This window comes from Rousettus aegyptiacus, unplaced genomic scaffold (assembly GCF_014176215.1).
Source record: "Rousettus aegyptiacus isolate mRouAeg1 unplaced genomic scaffold, mRouAeg1.p scaffold_m13_p_16, whole genome shotgun sequence".
Taxonomy (NCBI): Eukaryota; Metazoa; Chordata; class Mammalia; order Chiroptera; family Pteropodidae; genus Rousettus; species Rousettus aegyptiacus.
The window spans coordinates 19,640,477-19,665,025 of record NW_023416291.1 but is presented as its reverse complement, the minus strand read 5'-3'; the positions used below and the strand labels follow the sequence as shown (position 1 = coordinate 19,665,025).

Below are 24,549 nucleotides of genomic sequence, written 5' to 3'. Positions count from 1 at the left end.
TTGCTAAATGCTCTGGAATAACTTCTCATTTTCTTTGGGCTACACTCCAAACTGTTCAATATGATTTACACAGACCTTCCTGATCTGACCCCCAATGGCGTTTGCGGCCACTTCCTTGGTAAGTAAAGAGTCCCGACCATGCAGTCAGTCTTCTCTGGGCTTGAATTCCCACTGCATCACCTACTAGCTTTGGAAGTTGGACAAAGTTCTGTATTGGTCTGTGCTTCGGTGTTCTCGTTAGTAAAATGGAGATGGTAACACCAGCTACCTCACGGGGTTCTTATGAGGACTGAACGCATTCACACAGGTAAAGTTCGAGGAACAGGAAGCCCTTACCGCAATACGTGCTGGATGTTTGTCTCTGGGCCCCACTGGACTGTAAGCTCCACAGTGTCAGGGAGGTGTCCATCTGTTGTTGGTTGGTCTCCACTGGTAGCTCCTTGTAGGTGTTGAGAAATATGAGTCATCACAAACTGGAATGGAGAAGCCATATTTGTAAGTCAGACTAACTGTACGTTCCCTCTTTGGCTACTGGCCTAAATTAACACCCACGTGTTCCAGCTTGTTCCCGGCCATGAATCCAGGCTTGAGGCTCACTGGAAGGAGCGTGTCCCCTAAAGTGGAGGGGACAAAGTCAAGTTGTGAGTCATTTCCCAGGGTAAGGTTCATGTTCAGAAGCGGCACAGGGGCAAGGAGGGTCAGTGTTCTCTCCGCACAGCAGTTTCTCTCCTTCGTTGCCTTTGGAGGGACCAGTTTGCCTTTATCAGGGAGCTGTCCCACGTGAGCAAAACTGCGGGTAACTGAGGGGAGAGAGGGCAGTGGGCCCGGAGAAAGGAACGCGACCGAGGATGTAACAGAGGTTCAGGCTCCCCGCCTTTGGACAGCCACCCGAACTCAGCTTCTGAGCGCCAGCTGAGACAAAAACGATCGCCCTTCCTCGCTCCCTCCCTCATCTCCATTTCTCGCTCGCCGTACTCCCCACATCTCTGCCTACCCACCTCTGAGCCGTCCTCCAGCCCGGTCACCTGGAAGCAAAACCTCTGGTTCCTGCCCAGCGCACAGGACGTTTTATTAGCGATGATGGCTGACCCCCGCTTTGCCGTAGAGGGACCCGAGACCCCAAGGGGCTCGCCGGCCGTGCTGGTGGCGATCTGGAGGAAGCCAGCACGCTAGCGGAGGGCAAAGGGGCGGCCGCTGGGAGGCTCGCGGCGCCCGCTCGGCCCCCGCAGACTCGGCTGTCACCTGTCGCTCGCACGTCGGAGGGGCGCCCCTTGTGCGGACTCCCCGAGCCCCCCCAGCCCGCGCCGCGCCGCGGAGGCATGGCCGTGGCGGTGCTGGAGGCGCCCCCGCAGCACGAGCGGGTACCGGGCACGCGGCACAGGCCGAGGGGACATTGGGCCGGGTTCCTAAGGCTCGCGAAGGAGCTGAGCAGCTGCAGAGGCAAATCTTTAAGTCCCCCACCCCACGCGGTGTCAACCGACCCGGGATGGAAGGCGGCGACCCTCTAGAAGATGCTGGCGGCTTCGCCTTACCCCGCCCCACCCGAAGGAAGCCGACCTCCTCTCCATCTCTCTCCTCTCCTTCTCCTCTTCCTCCTCCTCCTCCTCCCCACCTGTCCTCCTCCTTCCTTCTTCCTCCTTTCTTCCCTCCCTCTCTCACCACCCACTCCTTAACCAGCTTACCCGTATCCATTCCCCGCCACCCCTACAGGCTGCCCCTCTCTCCTCCTCGCTCTCAGGCAAGAAGCCCCCGCGCCCTAGCGAAGGCCAAGGGCACTGGAAGAAGAGCCGACGGTTGGTGGGTACACATCGGGCTTGACTCTGTGGTTCCCAAACTGAAGTGTGCATCAGAATCACTGGGAGGGCTGGTTAGACCGTGAGTCGCTGGATCCTGCCCGCCCCCTCCCAGGCCCGGATTTCTATCTCCTCATCTACTACATAAGGCCTGATCTTTTGCAAGTCTAACTGTTCCCAGGAGGTGTTGATGCTTGAGCTTTGGGAACTACTGAGCTAGCAATTTCTTCCTTTTGCTGCTGGTGATTTCAAATCCAATCCTTAACTTTATCTTTCACTCATGGAACAATTCTTAGGCCATGACCAGGTACCGGGAGCTGTGCTACACCTGGTGTGTGTGTGAGGTTCAGTTAGAGGTGGACCCTTCCTCTGGGAACTCACATCCTGAAAGGAAAACAAAGATGAAAATAACTCAGAGGGTAGGAAGAGATCACTGTCGTCTCCAAAACAGGTCCAAGTGAAGCTTTGTAGGAAGAAAGCCTACGGAGAGGCAAGGGACTGTCCCTGGTAGGGGCAGGTGTGGGCAAGGCCAGTCGGGGCACAGGAATATGACCTGGGCCTTGGAGGATGGATGAGATATGGCCACCTGGTGATAAACTCTAGATGGCGAGGACAGCAAACCAAATTGCTTGGAGGTGAAAAGAAATGTTGGGGAGCGATCATGGGGAAAGGCAGGCACGGATATCCACTATGACTCTGAGAAATCCGGGGTCCATGAAGGTTTGTAGTGAATGATAAGGGAGAGTGGGCCTTATGGGCCACACTATGCATTTGAGGTTTATACTCTAAAATGAGGAAGCCATAAGGAAACTCCTTGGCTTCCCTGCACATTCCCAACCCAGGGCCCCCAAGGAGGTGTGAAGACCTGCACACCAGGAGGGGCAGAAGACGGGCAGAGTCGCTGTTGCTCCTCTGTTTGCTCTTCCTTGAGGCTGACATCACTGCCATGCCCTCTGCCCTCAGAAAGCATGGCCCCTCTGTTAACTCCATCCTAGGAAGACTCACGGCTTTCCCCTTAATCCCCTATAGCAAAGTTTTGTGCTCCAGAGACCAGCAGCCAAGGTTTCACCAGGGAGCCAATTAGAAATGCAGGGTCTCAGTCTCCACCCCAGTCCTACTGAATTAAAATCTGCATTTCATGCAGACTCCTGAGCGATGGCAAAATGATTGGCTTTTAGCTTTCAAATGGCCAAATACAGTGGATTAGCAGTGATCAAGAGAAGGCAGCAGGTGGGTTTTCTGTAGGTCATCCAAAAAGCACTTCCTGGGGATGGTCTCTGTGTTCTCCAGCTCAGTTGCAAGGTCGTGGCCAGATTACCCCCTTCCCTGGGATCAGGCTTTAAATTAAATTAACTGGACACAAAAATGTTCCAAATGAGTACAGCCTCTGGTCAGCTGTCTCTAAAACTTTGAACTTAGAGATGATATTTACTCATTGGTATCATTTAAGATATCGGCAAAACATGGTTTTTAGGGTTTCTTGGATTCACACATCGTACTGCAGAAGCTAGTGTGACACTGCCTATTGGTAGGCCTCTCCTTACAACCTCGACTGAATGGAGCCTCATCTGGTTCTCAAATATTTATTAATAGTGACCTGATTACTGTTTTGTTTGGTGTGTGTGTTTGTGCGTGTGTCTATGTGTTTAATTCCATAAGCAAACATTTTATTAGGGTTTTCATCCTAAATTATTGCAGTACTAGGAAACATCGCTATTTTTCATGGTTTGGGTTTCCCACATCACGCTATGAAATACAAGCTAAGAAAGCAAGGAAATTTTGAGGAGGGCTCTTTTCATGTTGTTCAAATCTCTCACACAAGGCTTGCTATGGATAATGAGTGGAAGTAAGTGATTAGCATTTTTTTTATCACTAAATTTTTATACTAAATATTTTATACTAAATTTTTATACTAAATTTTATACTAATTTTTATACTAAAAATTAGATTTCTATCTCAACAGTTTTAGAAATTAAATGAAGTCATCATTTTATTTATAAATTTCCCAGGATAGAAAAAGTGAGTTAGCATATCCATCATGCACATACATAGTATAGAACAAAACCACAGTTCTTTGCGATCCCACAAAGCTGGATTTGTGTGACCTTTCTTTAACGAGCTTCTAGAAATCATTCTTGTCTCCTAAGATCGGCTTCTAACTCAGAGACTAATAGCCATGTAATTTTATGCAGGTTAATTACCTGATTTGAACTTCAGTGTCTTCGTTTGATAAATAAAGAGTTTCAGTACATCTTTGATACCTTCCATCTCAAAGAAGCTGAACTCAAGCAGGAAAATTTACTCTGTGGGCTCATTTCTGCACATTCTCCAGCAGGGGGCACCCCTGGGATTTGGATGGGGACCTTTTCTGAGGCACCTTGCTGCTTTTCATAAGCTCTGTAGAAATGCTAGTAAAGAGGTGAGACACAATCCATACACTCTTGAAAGATCACAGTCTTCTGGCACAGAGTATTACCCTGCAGTGTTTTCTGACTGGTACTCTAAATTCAATACAGTCATAAGTGGAAATTTTAAAAGATTTTGTGACTGACAGTGCTCCACCGAGGATGAAAGATAATGCTAACCAAAATTTATTAACTAATCAATTGTCTGTATTCATAATTTCCCCCTCTTCCTTAATCGCGACCCTGGACCACTTTTACTCTAGGCCAGCGGTTTTCTTAAATCTTGGTTGCATCTTAAAATCACGTGGGTGAGGAACTTTAAAAATTACTGATGCCTAGATCCCCTCCTAGAAATCTATCAGTTTGCCAGGGTTGCCATAGCAAAATGCCACAGCCTGAAAGGCTTAAAAGACAGAATTTTTTTTCTCATCGTTCTGGAAGCTTGAAGTTCAAAATCAGGGTATCGGCGATTTTTGTGTGTTTTTTCCCTGAGGCCTCCCTCTCTTTTTGACTTGCAGATGTCCACCTTCTCACTGTGTCTTCACATCATCTTCCTCTGGCTGAGTGTGTGTTCTAATCGTCTCCTCTTATACAGACACCAGTCAGACTGCATTAGGGCCCACCCAAATGACCTCATTTTACCTTAATTACCTTTTCAAAGCCTCTATCTCCAAATGCAGTCACATTCTGAGGCATTGAGGGTTAGAACTTTGACATATGAATTTGGGGTTGAGAGGACACAATTCAGCCCATGGTACCCGGCAGTGGTGTTTTAAATTGATATGGCATTGAATTGATCATTTAATTAATTTAATTGGTCTCAGGTACTGCGATTTGTAAAAGTTTCCCAGTGATTTTAACTTACATCCAAGGTCAAGAACCACTGCTCTAGGTTTTCTTCAAGGCCACTTCTGCTACAGGAAGTTAAAACTGATGACATCCTACCTTAGTGGTTTTCTCTACCATCATGCAAAACTAAGAGTCCAACTAAAAACTTAAATGGTCAGCCATCATCTGAATGTGTGCCTATCTAAGATAATACTTAGCCCTCATCTGTCTTCTCAGAATGATACAATTCACTCAGTTTTCTGTAGCCCCATGGATAATATTCTCTCCATAGGCACCATCTGTAGGATATCCTTTTACTTGAGAATATCAGAAATTAATTAAAATGACCAATATTTTACTATTTTTGACTTTCAAAAATGGAGATTTTATATGATTCAACCTAACAATTATGATTATTTTTCCTTATGTAGGGACAAATAAAATAACATACTTGCTTTGAAGTTTTAAAGCAATCCTGTGAGGTACAAAGGGATCGTTATTTTAAATTTGCAAATGAGGAAACTGAGGCTCATAGACAGTAAGTGACTTTAGAAAGCCTATATGGTAATGAAGTGGCAGATCAAGACTGGGCAGAGGCCAGGCATGGTGCTTGCTCAACATACACAGGACACCCCCTAGCGACAAAAACATCATCTGTGCCATGGTTGAGAAGCCCTGGTTTAAGTAAGCCAATTTTCCTTTTGTGCGTGAATAACTTCTGCCAGTGGCCCAGGGAAGTTTAGACATAGCAGAAACAAAAGGCTGAGGCTGTCTAACTCTGTTTCGTTAGCAATGAACTGTCTCGGTACTGATGGTTTGCATATCCATGGAGGCGTGGTAATGCAAACACTGCACTGACTCAGCCACACAGAGTACCACCCAGTTTCACAGCCCACCCCCACCAGAGCATGTCCACTAGAACTCTGCCGTCTCACAACCTCACAGTTATCCAGTTATCCCCTGGGCCTTGTTGGACCTGAGACCTTGCATTTACAATATTTAGATCAGGGGTTCTCAAATCTTAGGGTGCATTGGACTCACCTGGAGGGCTTGTTAAATCAGATTCTCAGGTCCCACTCCCAGAGTTTCTGATTCAATAAGGGCCTGATAATTTGCATGTCTAACAAGTCTCCAGGTGGTGCTGATGCTACTGGTCCTGGGACCACATATTGATAACCAGCGGTTTAGACTCATTGCAAAGGGAAAAGGTCCCCAATTAACACTCTACAGGGTTCTGGGTCTCAGACTGGTCATTGTGTAAGAAGACTTGCCCATGACATATGAAGTGCTAGCTTAGACCAGTATTTCATTTTCTTTTTACCCATCATGAAAATTGTTTTCTATGTAGGGTCTAAGGGAATTCTTTTGAGTTCTGTATAATACTTAAGTTTAACTAATTTTGAACATTTTACTTAAAAAGAAGAATCTTGTTTTTTGTTTTTAAGCAAATGCATCAATTTGCTGCTATATCACATTTTGTTGTCAATTAAAATAAACACACTAAACACTTTCCTTATCTGCAAAATAGCATAGACTTTCTAGAGAAATTCACTTATAAAAATATAGACATGTTCAAAGTAAAAGTTTGGAGGAAGATGTGTCATGCTAACATTAATCAAAAGAAAGCTATATTTCAGACGAAGCAGACTTTAAAACAAGGAAAATTATCAGGGATAAAGAAGAGTATTACATAATGATAAAAGGGTCAGTTATTCCAGAAGACATAACAATTTTTAATCTATATGTGCCTAACAACAATGAATCAAAATATACGAGGTAAAAACAGATAGAACTGCAAGGAGAAATTGACAAATATGCCATTGTATTTGGAGATTGCAATGGCTTTTTTCATTAGCAGGTTGGTTGAGCAAGTGGAAAATCATGAGAATGTGGTTGGCCAACTTTAATTGAATTTCATAGTATAATTCACCCAACAGCAGCAGCATACTCATTCTTCTCAAGCTTACATGGAATATGAACCAATATAGACTACATTCTGGGCTATAAAACACACCAAAACAAATTTAAAAGATTAGAAATCATATGACATACAGTTGACCCTTGGACAAACAGGTTTGAACTACATGGGTCCACAGATTATACACAGATTTTTAAAAATAAATATACATCAGCCCTCTGCATCCCTGGGTTTCACATCTGTGGATTCGGTCAATTGTAGATAGAAAAACAGCATCTTCGCTCCTCGGTTGAGAACTTGCTTATTTCAGGGGGCCGACTTAAGTTATCCACAGATTTTCAACTGCATGGGAGGGAGCCGATACTTCTAACCAACACATTGTTCAAAGGTCAACTGTATACTCTCACATTGTAAAAATTAAACTAGAAATCGATAACGGGAAGCTGTAAAAATCTCGAAAACACTAAATAACATGAGTCAAAGAAGAGGACTCAAGAGAAATTTAAAAATAATTTGAACTAAATGAAAATGAAAATACAATATATCAAAATATGTGGGATGCAGCAAAAGCAGGAAAATTTATAGCATTGAATGTATCCATTAGAAAAGAAGAACGATCTAAAATCAGTAATCTAAGCATCTACTCTAGGAAACTAAATGAAGAAGAATAAGCTATACGATAATGGTAAAATTAATAATAATAATAATAATAATGGCAGAAATCAATGAAATTAAAAATAAAATCAATAAGAAACTCAGTGAAACCAAAAGCTGGTTCTTTGAAAAGATAAATACATTTAATAACCCTTTAGCTTAGAAAAATAAGATTGAGAACACAAATTACTAATATTAGAAAAGAAAAAGGAGTTATCATTCTTGATCACATGGACATAAAAAGAAAATAAAAGAAATTATGAATGATTCAATGCCCACAGATTTGGATAACTTAGATAAAATAAGGGTAATTCCTTGAAAGACACAAACTATATCAAATCTCACACAAGGAGAAACATATATCAATATGCCTACATCTATTTTTAAAAACTGAATCAATAATTTATAACCTTCCAAAAAAAAAAAAGCGACAAGCCCAAATAGTTTCACTATGAAGTCTACATTTAAGGAAGGAATTATACTACTTCTCTACAATCTCTTCTATAAAGTAGAAGCAGAGGGAACACGTCGGAATGCATTCTTTGAGACCAGCATTATGCTAATACCAAAACCAGATGAAGACATTACAAAAAAGAGAAACTACAGACCAATGTCACTCATGAACATAAATGTAAAAATTCTCAACAAAATGTTAGTAACTCAAGTTAAAAAATGTATAAAAAGTATTATAAACCGTGACCAAGTGGGATTTATTCCAGGTCTGTAAGATTAGTTCAACAACCGAAATTCAATTGATGTACTCAAGCACACCAATAGGCTCAAGAAGAAAAATCATGTGATCATATTAATAGATGTCAAAAAAGCATTTGACAAGGTCCAACATCTATTCATACAAAAACTCTCAGCAAACTAGAAATAGAGGGGAACTTCCTCAACTTGATAAAGAATATCTACAAAAATCCTATGGCTAATATTATACTTAATGGTGAAAAAATCAATAGTCTAAATTGATTGGAAGATAGAAATATGGACCACGTGAATTTCTAAGAATCCTTCATATGCCGAGATTCTGTAATTTCTGTCCATGCTTTCCTTCATTGCCTTTGTAGTGATAACAGCAATATTTAATGGAGTCATTTATGATCATTTCCTGCTTACCTCTAGCATCTCTCCTCTCCACCTCCTCCTGTACAAATACACACAGACACATGTACAGTAGTTTGGGATTTGCAATGCAAAGGAAATGAGCATCGCATACATAACTTCCTTCCTTCCTTCCTTCCTTCCTTCCTTCCTTCCTTCCTTCCTTCCTTCCTTCCTTCCTTCCTCCTTCCCTCCCTCCCTCCTTCCCTTCCTTTCTTATTGCATGACCCATTCATCATCCTATACAAAGAGACAAATTAAAAGATATCTCCTCTTGATGAATTTGTCTATGGCCATGTCACCCTGAACATGCCAAATTTTTGGAAGCTAAGCAGGGTCAGGCCTGGTTAGTACTTGGATGGGAGACCACCTAGGAATACCAGGTTCTTGTAGGCTTAAAAATAAATAAATAAATAAAAGGACAAAATATCTTTTTAAAATGGATTTGCAGTTCTTTTCAGATTCATTTTTGCATGGCTACAAGAAAAAAATCATGGTACTGTTCGGCAGCATCTAATTCATCAGGATATTCCTCCTGCATGATATAGGACATGGATGATGTGACCCAGGTGCCCTTCGCCAGTCATGTGGGTGTGTTTCATACACTCACATGTTCAGGTGGTGACCCCTCTGGCATGATTAATGTGTCCCAGCTGCCCCTCAGTTTCACATATTTCCTGTGTGTATTTATGAGGCACAGCATACCTACATTTCATATGTGGCAGTTACTATTAGAAATGAAAAGTTTTAACTGCTCTGGAAATTGATAATCTTTTAAATTACAATGAAATGTAGCCCTCATTTCAAAATGACTTTTCATACAATTATTGAATTAATTATGAAAATTTCTGACCTTTCTCCTTGAGTGTTGAGAAATATGGTTCTGGGTTTACACTTTGAAGTAGTTAAGAAATTAAATATTTATGTGTATAATACATTATAATGATTTTTTTGCTTTCCTTTTATTTCTGATCTCCAAGGCCTATTTCTAAGAAGTAGCATGTCTATATATTTGAACATCGTTATTCACTGTTAATTAAATCCAGTCATCAAGTAAGAAAAATTTTAAATCTTCTAGAAATGGGCTGTATTTATATATGCACAGGGAGAGAACTAGTTTATAAAAAATATAGTCCAATAGTTGATTCAAACTATCATACATTATAACTTCACCAATTTGAGGAAATGGATTAGCATTATAAATTTTGGCTTATAACCTAAAGCATTAAATATAAGAGCACGGTAGTTTCACTAAATTAAAATGAACTGGCTCTTAACTTTTCATTTTAAAAAACATCAGCATTCTTATGGGGGAAATAAAAAAGATGAATCAAATATTTAAAACAGTAAGATGAAAAATGCAAATGACGGGTGATCTGATTCTGCAAATGGAGTTCATGTCCATTTCCTTCTATAATATCAGAAGCAATGAACTAAAAAATGTCAAAATCTATAATATATTATAGATAACTATTTCCATATTCAGCAGATGGAAATGAATGGCCAAAATACAGATGAGATTTTTTAAGGAGCTGCACTCTTTCATGATCAAAAGTAGAGGGTCAAAGTCACTAAAGCTGAGTGCTAAAGGGAGCATCTCCTGAGTCTGGTTACCCAGCATGCGGTTTCTGGCCTTCGTGAAAACTCTCCTACTTCCTTAAGGAAAGCTAGTTTTTCCTATTTGGATATTTATATATTTATCTCAGTTTCAAAAATAAAGGTGAAAACCCAAACATTAGCTTTGACCATTCTCACAAAGTAGGATAGAAAGGTAAAGCAATTTTCTGACTAATTCAGGCCAAAGAATATCTACTCTTCCTTGAAAGTACTGCATGGAATTCAAAAGCAAAAACATAGGTTTTAGGGTATTTTTGACTGAACCCTCTAGATAGTTCTCGGATTCGCTCCATGTGTATTTTTGTTTAAATGAGTGTGTATAATAACAGCAGCGCTCTCTGAAAGAAGACTTAGAGCAGCTCCGAGAAGATTTTGGGTCCAGGTCATTTTGGGAATGGAGCAATAAAAAGAAAATAAAGAAAAAAAATGCTATCTTTTTTTTTTAAGACTCAGATGACAAATATGTGACATGCATGTTCTAACAACTCTTTCCATGTCACTAGCAGATATAATTAAATGATCATGATACTCTTTACCATGAAACCAAGGACCCAGGTTTAGAATCCTCCTCAACAGAGCATTGCCAGGTGCCACTACCCAGTCAAGTCCAAGTACAGAGACAAAATCTTTTTGTCATCTGCCTCTTACATTCGTGCTGAGCAAATTATAAGTGATTAGTCTAAATGTGGTAAAACATAAAAGACCACAGATTATTTCTATGATTTAAACCTATCTGCTTTTCACAAGAGAGACTAGCTGGTATTATGTCTGACCTAAAGAGAAGTGTCACTATGAGAACTGTATTAAGTCACTGACACACAGCCCACCAATGCAGCCCCGCTTCCTGCCATGTGGGATTGAAGCCAGACAACTCAAAGAATCGTCTTAAAGCTACTTGGACTCAAGTCAGTGGTATAAGCCACAAAGGGGTTACATATAGAGGAACAGGAAAGAGTCTGATCCACATCTTAGGGCTGCCTGGAAAAGGCACCAGAAACTAAAGAATAAAGATAAGAAACAAATGGTGGGTTGCAAATCTAATAGTCAAGGGCAAGGTAACCCCACAATTGGGATTTAAGGGTTAACCCCACAGAGAGCAATGGACAGCAGGTAGGACAGGTCCCAGGAGCTGCTCTGACACCACTTCCTCCTTTGTGATCACTGTGCATTTGTACATGTGCCAGTGATAGTAACGACAGCCCCAGGCTCCATATAGTACGGTACTGTTTGCCTAGCTCATTCCCATCTGTGATTTCCTTTAACCCGCCCCGCCCCCGCCCCGCCCGGCCCCCGCCTCAGGCAGCACAAGCAAGCAAGGTGGGCATTGTTATCCCCAATTTTGCAACTTGTCCATAGTCGCATAGCTGTTGAAGCCTAAAGTTGTTTTCATCTGAAATATCCAGAGAAAAGATGGCACAGAAGCTGGATATTTTGTATTATTTCCTGTTTGACTTTTCGGATAACTGTGCCAATTCATTTCTTAACTGTGCATGTACAAAACAGCTCGCAGTTGGACGGTGAAACCAGTTGTACGTTACAGACACGGTGGTGTAAGCGGTTTCCCCAGAGTAGCTTCTGAATTGTTTAATAATGGACATGCCGTTCTGGGCCCTGAGTCATTGAAAGAGACTTTCTGTACTTTTCTCTAACAGCTGGTGACTCTGTTGCAGATCTGGATTATCCCTGTGTATTTCACAATAAAACTTCACTGGTGGTGGTTTCTGTCTATGTAGGGAATGTTCTCAGTTATCACCAGTTATATCCTCTTCAGAGCTACCCGAAGGCCCCTCTCAGAAAGAACGCATGGTTCCTTCCCCACCATCTCCTTTACTGTCAACACTAAAAGCGTATTTAATTCCGCTTTTTCCATGTATGGGAGGAGCATGCTACATTTCTTTTGCCTTCGGCAGCAACACTAGCTGGAGATTAGCTATACTGCTGTTAGTTCAGATTCATTATTTGGTGGTGATTCAGACATGCCTGTAAAATTTATTATTTTGAATGTTAGCCAGTGAAGGCCAGGAGAAAGAGAAGTGAAACTTTTAAGTTTTCCAGAGCACTATTTGCATGTTTATTTTTAATGCAGCATGAAATGTCACGCACATTCTAAAATTGAGAAAGAGAAGTTCGTATTTCTAACGACTATGTGTAAGGTTTATATCTGATAAATTATAATGGGCAACCTATTACTTTCGAAACAAACAAGGGTTTACTATTCCAGTGATCATTTTAATTACCATTGTCAACCTCCTGACATTTACGTAATTCCATATCATTCACAAATCTTTCCAAAGTGCTTATAACGTGCCCACCAAGTTTGCACTTGCTCTCCTTGTTCTTTAGATAGGATATGAATCCAAATTTAGGTAAAACTGAAATGGGATAAAAAGAAAATGTATTACTCTATGGCCATACTACCCTGAACAAGCCGGATCCCGTCTGATCGCAGAAGCTAAGCAGGGTCAGGACTGGTTAGTACTTGGATGGGAGACCACCTAGAAAGACTGGGTGCTGTAGGCGTAAAAAATAAAAAAATAAAGAATTATAAAGCTGACAAGGTCCTTGCAATATGTGAGGTCAACCAAGGGTTGCCTCGCCTAAAAATATTTTGTTTAAATGTATAAAGTGTTTAATAGTAATTAGACAATGTTAAACTTTGATCTTCATCAGAGAATAAATTATAACTCCTGTGAAATACGTTTATGATTATGAAGCCATTTAGATAGTTGTTTTTAATTCTCTAAAAAAAAAATGGGAGAGATAAAAATCAACTTTTATTCTAGTATGAAGAAGGAAAAATATGAAGTGAGAGAAATCAGATATTTAAAGTAATGATAAAGACTGAAATTCAAAGGAATGAATTCAGGTTATGAGTATTTTAATCTAATCCCACTTTGGGAAGAGTTCTGGGGTGTTGTTAGGAGACCTTCTAACTGGCCAGTTCGGGGTCTTAGACAACCTTTGTAGGGCCTGGTTTACCCATCTGTAAATGGACACCTGGCACCCTTCCTCATTCTCACAAAGTATTGTAAGTTATTTAAGACTTGTGAAGCAATCTAAGTTTGGAATGAATTGAAAGGTACTTGTTTTCTTCCCCTGGATATAATTATATTGTATTTCAGTGGTGTCAGTTCACTTGTCCACTGTATAATGGTATTACCCCAGCTAAACGCACTGTTTTTGTACATATCAGCTCATTGAATGAAGAGGAACTTCACTACAGGAAATACCCAAATGCTACCTCGACCAACTCCTGGTTCATACATCTCAGATGGCCAGAGTCCCATGCCCTCTGCTTCTCCTGCCCACAGTGCACCCATTACAGCTTCTTCTTGCCTGCACGGCTCTGAGCTCTGGCTGGCATAGGCTGAGGGCCAAGATGCTCCGCTAACATTTTAAACAGATCCAGCTGCCATTTGAAGAGAAACAATGAAAGAAGCTAATTAGGGCCCCTTTTCTTCTAGAAAAGCAGTCAAGATAAAGAAACTCCTATTGATGAGAGGTAGTAGGCCCTGAGGATTCTTACGGATCTTTGATTAATCACTTCCTAGCCACTTTCCATTTGGAAGTGGAGGATTTCATTACAAGTTGAGAAAGGCAGTCAAAGAAATCCGCACGGCCCAGAAGGCAGACCCAAGAGAGGCGGTCCTCAGCACCAGTGCAGTTTGAAAACCGACTGTTCCTCCCCCAAGTACAGCACGCCCCAGCCGCGGGACAGTCAGAGAAAAGAAGTGGGGTTCCTCTCGACTACAGTCAGGTTGTCTGCCAAGCAATGTTTAGGCTCAGAAACAGGCCACACGTAGCCACAGGGAGCTGGGTCTGATCACATCAGCTCCAGCCCAAGGCCAAGCCGTCCTTTGTGGACACCACTCTGAGGCATGAACACAATTTCTCTCCCGGCTTATCTGCCTTCCCATGTAATCAGATTAGCAAGGGGAGTCTGGGCTCCAGCGCTCTAGAAACGTGTACCACCCCCCATAAGCAGGAAGGTTTAGGGGGCGAGATTTCGAAAATCTAACACATCCAAAACAAGAATATAACATAATGAGCATTTAATGTGCCAAGTCTATTAAGCATTAATTCACATAATCCCCACACTTGGTGTGTGGGGTCACTTGGTTATCATATTTACAATGTGTGGACTACATTTATTTTTCCGGTAAGTGTCTCCAGTGAAGATATTACTATCTCTAAGCATTTGCTTATAAGGGTAACCTGGTCAAGTTCTCTGTGTCCGCAGCCGCACCTGGCCCACCATGTCCCATGCACACACTGTTCACAGCGGATGGCATTGGGGAAAACCACAAGCAAAGAGAGAGCCCTACAGAGTAAAAATTTTTCAAAAACTTATCTGCTTTAATGCAATAAAGGACTCTTTGGCAACATTTTTGAAAAACAGATTTCCCAATATGTCTTTAGATTTCCATGGAAATTAGGGAAATTCTGCATTCCAGATTATATCTACCATAAATGAAAAATACATGTAGTACAGCATTTTAAATTTAACTATGTGAATTCCAAAGTAAAGGCCCATTGTCATCAATTACTTTGTGATTTGTTTATCATTTTTTTGACAAGCTAAGTTGGAAAATCTGGTTATTAAATATGATAACTTTGAAATTATAATATCTTTGAAAATATAAATTAATTTCAAAGGGCCCATAGCAACTTTTTCCTTCTTTCTACTTAAATATCAAAGACCTGAATAAATTCAGTCAATTTCCTTTCTTTTTGTTCAAAAAAGTGATTAAGATATGTTAGTAAAAGATGATCCTCGAGCAAAAAAATAATTTCAGGATAGTTAATGTGTTTCCTACATTTAATGTTACTAAGATGCTTCTCTTTTATTTGCTTTTTAAAAACATCCCTCTTTACTCCACCTAGAAAAAGAATATTCCAAAGAAAATTATGCAGTTTAATAATCCACATTAATCAGTACTATTAGACTACTAAGACGATATCAATGCATGTAACAACTTTTATGACAAAATGAATATTTTTCATTTTCTGATTCTCTTATAGGTGTATGAAAGCTAGCATATTTTATGCATCTTTTATCATAAGTACATTAAAACTAACATACTTTCTTTATGGATATATTCCTTTTTCCCAATGAAAATATGATATACATTTTGTTATTTAGTTTTTTACCTTGGATTTATAGGTTTACTATTTTTTAAAAAAATATGTTTGTTTAGGGTACAAAGAAATACTATGATTTACAACAACTTTAAGCATTAAAGCTAAAGCATTTCAAAAATAGCTAAGAAAAAAACTAGATGTGATATTCAGAGAGAACAGCAAAGCACTAAATAAATTTCATAGCTATGGCAAAATTTTAAAACAGGAAACATATTAAACTTCATCAAAATTAAATATAGCATTATTATGAATATTGGCTTTCTACATCATTCAAGACTTTGCTGTCACTGAAATGTATTATTCTAAGTAGAATGCCAAGTGTGACAAAATCTGCTTGTGTGCCCTCAAAAAATATATGTAAGCTTTAAAGAGAAACTACACTTGACCTACAAATTTAAAAGATCACCATTAAAAGTAGCCCTACATTTGTGGTAAAGTAATTCTTACTGAACTACAATTTTCTCTTCCACAAAATTTTAAAGTATCACTTCCTTCTATATATCTTCTTCCTTAAAACCTCTAGAGCAATGCTATCCAACACAGTACCTGCTAGCTCATGTGGCCGTTGAGCACTTAAAATATGAAGGAAGATGTACTCTAAGTGTAAAATACACACTGGATTTCGAGGACGGTATGGAAAAATAATTCTTATATTGGCTACATGTTAAAATGATGACAGTATTTTCGATGTATTGGCGAAATTATTTCACCAGTTTCGTTTTACCTTTTTAATATGGCTACTAGAAAAGTTTTAATTTTCTATGAATGTACAATCTATATCTGCTGAACAGCACTGTTCTTGAGTTTTGTTTCTGGTACCCATGAAATCCCTTTGACTGAGGATAGTTGGAGAAGGAGGAAACTGAGGGCTCAGGAATTGAAAGAGAGGTAAAAAGATAACAGAGCAAGAAAATCTTGGGAGAAATCAAGGAAATCGGGATAATGATAGCCACGACTCAGAACTAAGCTCTCATTAGGAGGATGGTCGCTGAGACGTGGGGTGGGCGAGGTCCTCACCGGCAGAGCTGAGGCGAGCAACCGACCTGTGTTCTGTGAAAGGGAATTTAAGACACACCACGTAAAATGGAAAGTAGCTCGAATAAATAAAAATTCCCCAGAATCTCTCTCCCACTGAAGTTACTCTAAATCTCTGGGACCAAAACAGAAATTGAAAGGCAGAGATCGGCGACTTTTAACTTGTAAAATAAGGAAGGCAATGGGAGGGAGCTGGTCCTGGCGGGGAGGACTCTTCCTGAGGCCACAGCACAATCTCATTTTATAAGCATTTCACGAGACTCAGAGCAGGAGCTCCTACTGTTATCTGACAGGAAAGGAATAGAAAAGTAACTGTACAGCTCTATTATGGCTAGTTTAAGACATAGACAGACACTGATTTCTTTTTTTAAGCATACTGTCTGTATTTCTTCTAGTGAACATAAGAATATTTATAAGGACCTTTATTAAATCAGTTAAAACTACTATCGTCCCCAGACTATTATGAGATTTTAGGACCCTTCACCATGACTTCTCCTACAACGAGGCACAGCAAGGACTCAACCCTTCAGATTGGGAAGGAGTTATTTTTTCACTATTAAGTGTTGACGATCATCGCTGTATTGAGATTCTTCTCTGTGGAACCATGAGTTTGTTACTATACTCTTTATCAATAAGATTATAAATACATGCTCCCCTGGACATGGAGGGAAGATGATCTTCACTTCTCCCCACTGTCCTGGTTCTCAAATATACCCAGGCAGATCTTGAAAGGATGAAAGCCACCACCTGTGTTGGAATTCCCAATTCACACCACAAGATCTGTACCCTCTAAGTCGACAAAGTTCCCTGCTCTTATATTTCCTTTTCAAATTAACAGAGCACAAAAATACCCCGAAGAAGGTTCCAGAGACAGACTACCCAACCCCTCTCTCCTCCCCACTCCCTCCCTGACTCAGTTGGACCCATTGCTAATTACCTAGACTGCTGACTGATACAGCAAACCAAATGTGCAATGATTAAGATTCAGAGATTAAATTAGGTGCTAATTATTCGCTTTTTAAAAAGATCTTTCTCATAAAAAAGAGAGATTATCATAGAAAATCTTTATATTTGAAATATGATCCAACTTAGAAAAAAATTATTAATACATGACAATTATAGCGCAATAGCAAAAGGCCTCAAAATTTGAGATTGATTCTTGTATCTATCTCAATTATTTTCAGGTAAGATAAAGTATGTGAAAGCTTTCTGTAAAATCTGAACTCTATAGCAGGATTCTTAACTCTACCTGTGCTGGTCACCTAAGGAGCTCCTAAAAGACACTGTTGTGCAGACCTCATCCCAGACCACCTAAATTATAGCCCTTGAAGGTGTACTCATGTGTTAGTACAGTTTTAAACCTCCCTGAGTGATTCCAATCTATATTTAGGGCTAAGAACTATTGCTCAGTTGAAAAAGTTTAAGATGTCACCTGCCCGTTGGGATACGTTGGGGTCTAGAGAGAGTCCCAAAATATTGCTTACTGCATGGGCCCCATCCCCAGAGTGCCTAATGTAATTGATCTTGGGTACAGCCAGAAGATGGAGATTTTTACAAACTGCCCAGGTCTTTCCATGCTCAGCCCAGCCTGAGAACCATCAGGTAGAGTTTGCTTGTCTAAGGGCTGCGGCCCTAAGAAGCATTTGAAGACTCTCTCAAGAATTACTTTCCACTTAGCACTGAGTGGTAAAAATTCACAGAAATTTAGAGAATTTAAAATTATTTTATTAACAAAAAGTAAAACTACACAGACCAGTGGGGGAAAAAAAGAATACCCCTAGGTTCTGTTAGATACAGGGCGGAGAACATCTTCCTTGCATCAAAAATTGTCTTTGCTAATTAATTAGAAAACACATTTGTTATTTATATAAAGTGGTTGGGAAATAGGCGTCCTTTAATCCGTTAATTATTTGGAAGTAACCACATCTAGCATACTCCAATTGTCAACATTTAAAGGATTAGTAAAAATTAAACAATAATAAAATGTTTATCTCTACCTAATGGAAACAAAAGTCATATCTGATGCACATGAAACACTTTAAAATCAACCAGTGCCTCAGGGTAATACTCATTATAAAAATTAGTTATTGTTGTATAGCATTTGAAGTAGAAGATATAAAAAGTGTGCTAAATGTATTCTGACTATATATTATTCCCTGGAATCAGAGAAAAAAACTAACAATTTTTTTAACTCTTTTTTTTTTTAAAAAAAAAATTCAGGATGGACATACTTTCTTGTTAGACGGATTCCAGATTCAGATATTAGGAACATTCGTCTGTGTCCGACACACACACATCTCTTAGACACTTTCAAGCCAAGGGTTCCAGGGATGACCTAGTAGTTTCTGGAATTCAGCATCTCTGTCCTCCACCAGTCTGCTGGTACAGAGCCAGATATGAAATGGAAAAACTAGTATGAGTGGCAAGAGTGAACTTCTGGACTGTTTTTCTCTGTCTTCGTTTATGGGGCAGGTCTGAGTGGACATGACCTTGACTTTATCTCTACCCCATCAGCTTTTTCCCATCTCCATAGGCTTTGTCTCACCGTTTTCCCAGAGCCTGGAATCCAGCTTCTGTGCCGTCTGTGGGCAGAAGATCATTGTGGAGCTCGATGAATAAAGGCTCACTGAAAACACACACCAGCTTTCACGCAGCCACGTGTATCCTTTTCAAGGGAAACCATCTGGTCTTCATGAAGCCCATGTTGGGAGGCAAATATCAAATAATCTGTTTTGAAGGCATGGGAGCTGGCAGGTTAGGGAAGACCGCCTCACCGCCTGCCCCCCGTTCCTCTCTTCCTCCGATCCCCTATTCCTGTGCTGTGCTCAGTTCCCAGGCCTTTATCCTCCTGCCCATGTTTCCTTTTGAGACTTTCTGATCATCCCCGCTGAATGGTGAACTGCTTGCTAAGTAATCTCCTCCTCCAGGAATTTCCGTTTTTAAAAAGGAATCTTAATACCACACAGACAGGAAGCCTGCAGCACCTCTGCAGGTTGCTGGCTGGTAACGCTGACAAAGCCTTAAGTGAACAGGAAGCCAAGAAGGATTAGGGAAGGAGGGAGTTGGAGGTGCTAAAAAGTGAAGTTTCGGGTGTAGAGAGGAGCTCAGAACCACCCAGGTGGAGCCCCCATGTCTGAATCTCACAGGACCATGAACGACAAAGTGTGCTTTGCCTGGCAATAATCCTAGGAATCTGCTCGTGTCAACAGTGGCGATGGGGACAACCAAGTACTGACTTTGGTCTTGAAAAGAGGTTTATGCTACAGGTTGCAGGACACCCTAGAATCCAAAGAGAGAGAGAGAGAGGACTAAACGTGAGCACTCAGTTTGTGGACCATTTGGCTCTTCTGCCTATGGGCTCTGCTCAAATAGTCATGCACTAGCTGAAGGATCTTTAGGTGTTAGAGACCAGGCAAGCCTCGGCCTGGAAACCAGAATTCTCTGGGAACTCCAGAAACCACTGAGGGAAACCTCAAAGTGATAAAGATGCTGAGGTCAAGAGCCCTGAGCAAGGCAGACCGTGCTGCCTCAGCACGCAGCTCCAGACACTAAAACTGTGTTTGGGCTGGCTAACGACCAGTATTTTAATTCTTTTCTAAATATATATTTAAAAAGGCGTCATTTACCTTTATTTTATAGTATAATGCCAATTTTATAGCCTTGCTATCCAGTCAGTCAATTCAAAGCCATGACATTTTGAGGTGGTTAAAGAACCTGTCTCTTGCCCACCTAACTCAGTAATGCTCTGAACAGGCAATGCCTGTGATTCAATTCTGTTTAATCGAGACAGATTCCATTTATTCAGCATGAGTAAAAACTGGACCAAATGCATCTGAAATGTACTAGGAGTCCAACATTTAAGCCTGAACTGTTTAAGGTAAGAAGCACAGAGACAGCCTGTATGGAATCCTAGGGTAATATTTTCAGTACTACCATAAAACTATGATAGTTTTCTCAAAAAGTTATCATTCTTAGTAGAAATATTCCATGTCTGGCTCTAGTTTTAAATATGATTTACTTTTCAAATATTGGAACAGAGCCCCATCTGCCATTTGCAAGTGGAAATATTTTGTCTCTCCACCTTTAAAAGCCCTTAGGGATTGTTGTACGTATATGCATATGTAATCCAAAATGTAGTTATCTTTAATTTGCTTTGCAGGGAGTATTATTAATGGCCCATTTTAGCATGAGTCATATTAGCAAGGAGCAGACCATCATGAGTCCCATTAACAAGGCAGGGGCAGAGATCTGAGTATTGCTCTGTGGCTGTTCTGCTAGTGTAGAGGCTTTTCATCATGGAGATTTTGAAAATGAAAGAGAATATTAAAGAGGAAGTGGACAATTGAATGCTGGCTCCATGACCTCTGAACTCTATACCTGTCTGGATGGTGGGGCCATACTCTAGGCCTTTTAAATAAAGGACCATATGGGTTTTGGTTCAAAATCTTTTGTGATAATATACCACTTTATGTTAACCCAAGCATATTGCAAAAATGACCCCAATTCCAAGAACGTAAAATAGTGGAACTCATGGTTGCACACAGATCTAATATTGAGGAACTGTTCACGTGGCCTTGACTTGTACACACCTCACCATTCTCCATTTGTTAGAGAGGGAACGTCTACATCGTTGTTGTTCCCATGGGTGTGTAGCAAGCCAGCCAGAAAATCATGTGGTCTTGACCCAGAAGGTCACAGTGGAATCAATGACTGAAGAAATAAGTAAAAAAATAGGATGGGTCTCATTGTAGTTTTGAGTGATTCTTTCAAATATTTGTTCAGGACACGGGCACTTAAGGCACTGAGGACAGAGATGAATGAGACGGCCCCACAGGTAGCACAGGGTCCAGGGGAGACGTGTGAGGCCAGACAAACCCATGATACAGTGTGATACAGACTCTAACAAGACAGGTCCCTGGCACTTAGGGACTTAGAGGCATAGGGTTCACTCTCAACTTTGGGGGCAAAAGGTCAAACTTTCTGGACAAGAGGATGTATACAAATAAATTTGTAAACGCCTAGGTTTATGTGCTATTAAAATAAACTGACTCCTTATCGGTAATACAAAAAAAGTGGCGAAAAAACTTAAGAAGCTAATATAAATATTCGCGAGCTTATGACCACAAATAATTTAAACTTGTCTAAGTGCCCAAGTCTGATTACATAGTAGGTAATGAGTAATACACAAAAGTATGAAACGCTATGATAAATGTATGAGAAATGAACAGTAAGTGAGGTGGGAAAATAGAAGGATACATTAACTAAGATACTACTGTAAAAAAAGCACTTTCATTCACATTCTTTATCTAATTCTTACAAGAATCAAGTGAGGCAAAAAGCTAAGTAAACGCCTCGGGGTCACAAAGTTATTGGAGCTCTGACTCCAGGCTCACAGTCTTTGGGGTTCCACTGTCCTATAGAATCTCCCTAAAAAAGTAATTAATGCACATGATCCAGTCAAGACTGACGGCCATTCTCACGCCCCCCGCTTGGCACTACGTTCCCACCACGTCCTCATGAGGCAGACCTTGCCTTGTACTGTCTATGAGCTACCCTAACAAAATGTCTCAGCTTTCATGAATTCTGTATCCTAGGTTGGTGTATTATTGTTAGTAAAAAGCGGACTTGCCCTTACTGCAAAGAGAAGGTCGATTTGAAGAGGATGATCAGTAACCTGTATCCTTTTTGAAAAAGGATATCATCTTAGGTGATGCATTCTTCAGTCTAAACTTTCATTACCTTCATTATAGTTGCAGCAGAAAATTTTCTGTTTTCCCCAACTGCCTATTACAAAATGACCCACTGGTCTCTCTTCTCCCCTGTGCCTATTCTACTATTCTGGTTAGGAACCTAAATGCCAAAAAAAGACACATTCTACTCTTTGTATTCCATATGTTCCAATATAAGGGCTTTATTGGAAATGTGATGACATTGCAAAAGATAGGTAAAGAAGGGTTAGATAGATGATAGATGAATGATAGGTAATGGGTGAATGAGATATGTGGGTGGGTAGATAAATAGATTGGACTTGACATTTTAAAAGTCCTGAATGTGAACTAAAGTACAAAAAAGTATTTTGAAGGTGTACAAATGTTATTATTTCCAGAAATGAGTAAGATTTTCCCCTTGAATTTTAGCTTTTTAGATTCCTTACCATGCTTCATCTTTTCTTAGATTAAACCCTAGTGACCATAACATTGGAAGGAAATGAAGACCTACAGACTTGGTCAGCTTAGGGCAGCAACTGAGACTTCAACAGACAGCAGGGACCTCCGCCGAATAGCCCCGAACCCCATTAAGAAAGGTAACGACCCCATCCAGAGCTGACTAGAAAGAAAGTCTTTAATCCCCCTGGCCCAAGACCATCATATATCTCTTCCAGGGGGATAAATGGGATTGAAACATAGTCCCGTTAAGCAAAAAAACATCGAGAGGTCGGCATCCCCCTGCCAAGTACTCTCCCTTCTCATAAGAGACAGCTTTGCTGTGCTTTCTGAGTTCCAATCACCTAACCTGTGTGGTGTTACACTCGACATCTCCCTTGCTCCCTGCTCCCCCCTTCTCTTTGCCAACCTTAAATGTACAGTTTTGACAGTGGCTATTGGCAGCAACAGTCCCATCTCTGAGGACTGCAAATTTTAGCTGAGAACACACACGCATTTCAAGTAGGGCAGAAGAGGGGGCAGCATCTATGGGTCTGTGGGTCTCAGAGCCACGCCCTAGCAATAGAGAGCACCCTCTGGAGCATGGACCAGTACCAGTCTGTGGCCTGTTAGGGGCCGGGGCCGCACAGCAGGAGGTGAGTAAAGCTTCACCTGTATTTGCAGCCGCTCCCCAGCGCTAGCATCACTGCCTCAGCTCCACCTCAGATCTTCAGGCATCAGATTCTCATAGGGGCACCGGTCCCTCCCTGGTGCCGAAAGATTAGGGACTGCCGATCTACAGGCCTGGTCTTTCTCAGTGAGTCAGTGTAATTTAAGCACAACCAAGGCTAAAGGCATGTGATGCTCCTTCCTCCTTCCTTTTCATCCGCTGTCCCTGAATTTCCCTTCTAATACGAGGAGACTGAGTCCAGAACCACTTTTGGTTATAACTTATAAAACTATAATGCGTATATCTTTGTTATAAAATTGGTGGTAATGTGATCATAAATGTCACCTTAAATAATCATTTAAATAAGAGGACAATTGGTTCCTTTATATAGTCTCAAGAGAATAAACTTTTTAATATTCTATGTACTCTTTTTATTGAGACTCAGTAAAGCTACATGTGAAAACTTTGCCTCCATAGATGTAACATTGCTGTCAGAGATACTATGGATTAAGTGCCCTTAGCAGAAGTTATCAGAGATGCTAGGAGAAGATATATCTTCTCTGTGAAGACATGGTTTTCTTAATAAAAAATGAGTCCCCTCTAATTAGCTGGCTATAGGAAAGTCCAGAGCTGTTTTTGCCGTCACAGTAGTTTCCATTATCCTTGGCTTTCCAATGTCGTCATTCCCCTCTTCCTCTTTTAGCATATGATCCTTGCCTTTTCTTCTTGTTTTGTAGTTTGGGATTTTAGTGTAAACTATTTCAATCTATTTTTGAAAATTGGGTGCAGTGTTAATAATGATAACCCAACACTCTAAAAATCATATAAGGGGCTTTTCAATGAGTACATAGAATTAACTAGAAAGAAAACATCCACTTTTGAGATTGCTTATTATATTTGCAAATGCTATTCATGAATATTTCTGCTACTAGTTCGTGTAGAGAGCAACCTTCTTACCTGATAGTTAGCTGGGAGTGCACACACATTTTGTATCGACAAATCCTAGACTGGCTTCATTATCCAGTAGCCTAGCAACCCATGGTGATGAGAATAGTTCAAGGCATTAACTCTTCACTAGGGCTGGAATAGTACAGCAGACTTACCCCAGAAACCATGTAATGCCTGTTGAAATATTTTTAAATCCTCGATCCTACATTTACTATTGATTTTTTTTTCCATTTTAGAGATGATCCCAAAAGTTTAAGAGAACTGACTAAGATTTGGTGGTCTACATAAGGCA

General features: G+C 40.5%; 1 protein-coding gene and 1 pseudogene across 1 annotated transcript; both read left to right on the top strand.

The window, feature by feature from the left end:
* Window positions 1-1,319: 1,319 nt before the first annotated feature.
* On the top strand, window positions 1,320-24,398 carry RNF175 (ring finger protein 175). The gene is given in 8 exon segments (XM_036233333.1): window positions 1,320-1,361; window positions 1,678-1,797; window positions 11,972-12,125; window positions 14,394-14,478; window positions 18,872-18,878; window positions 19,053-19,156; window positions 22,068-22,172; window positions 24,278-24,398. Coding segments are annotated over 8 exon segments (738 nt in total).
* Window positions 12,721-12,839, top strand: LOC118612721 (annotated as a pseudogene).
* Window positions 24,399-24,549: the final 151 nt, after the last annotated feature.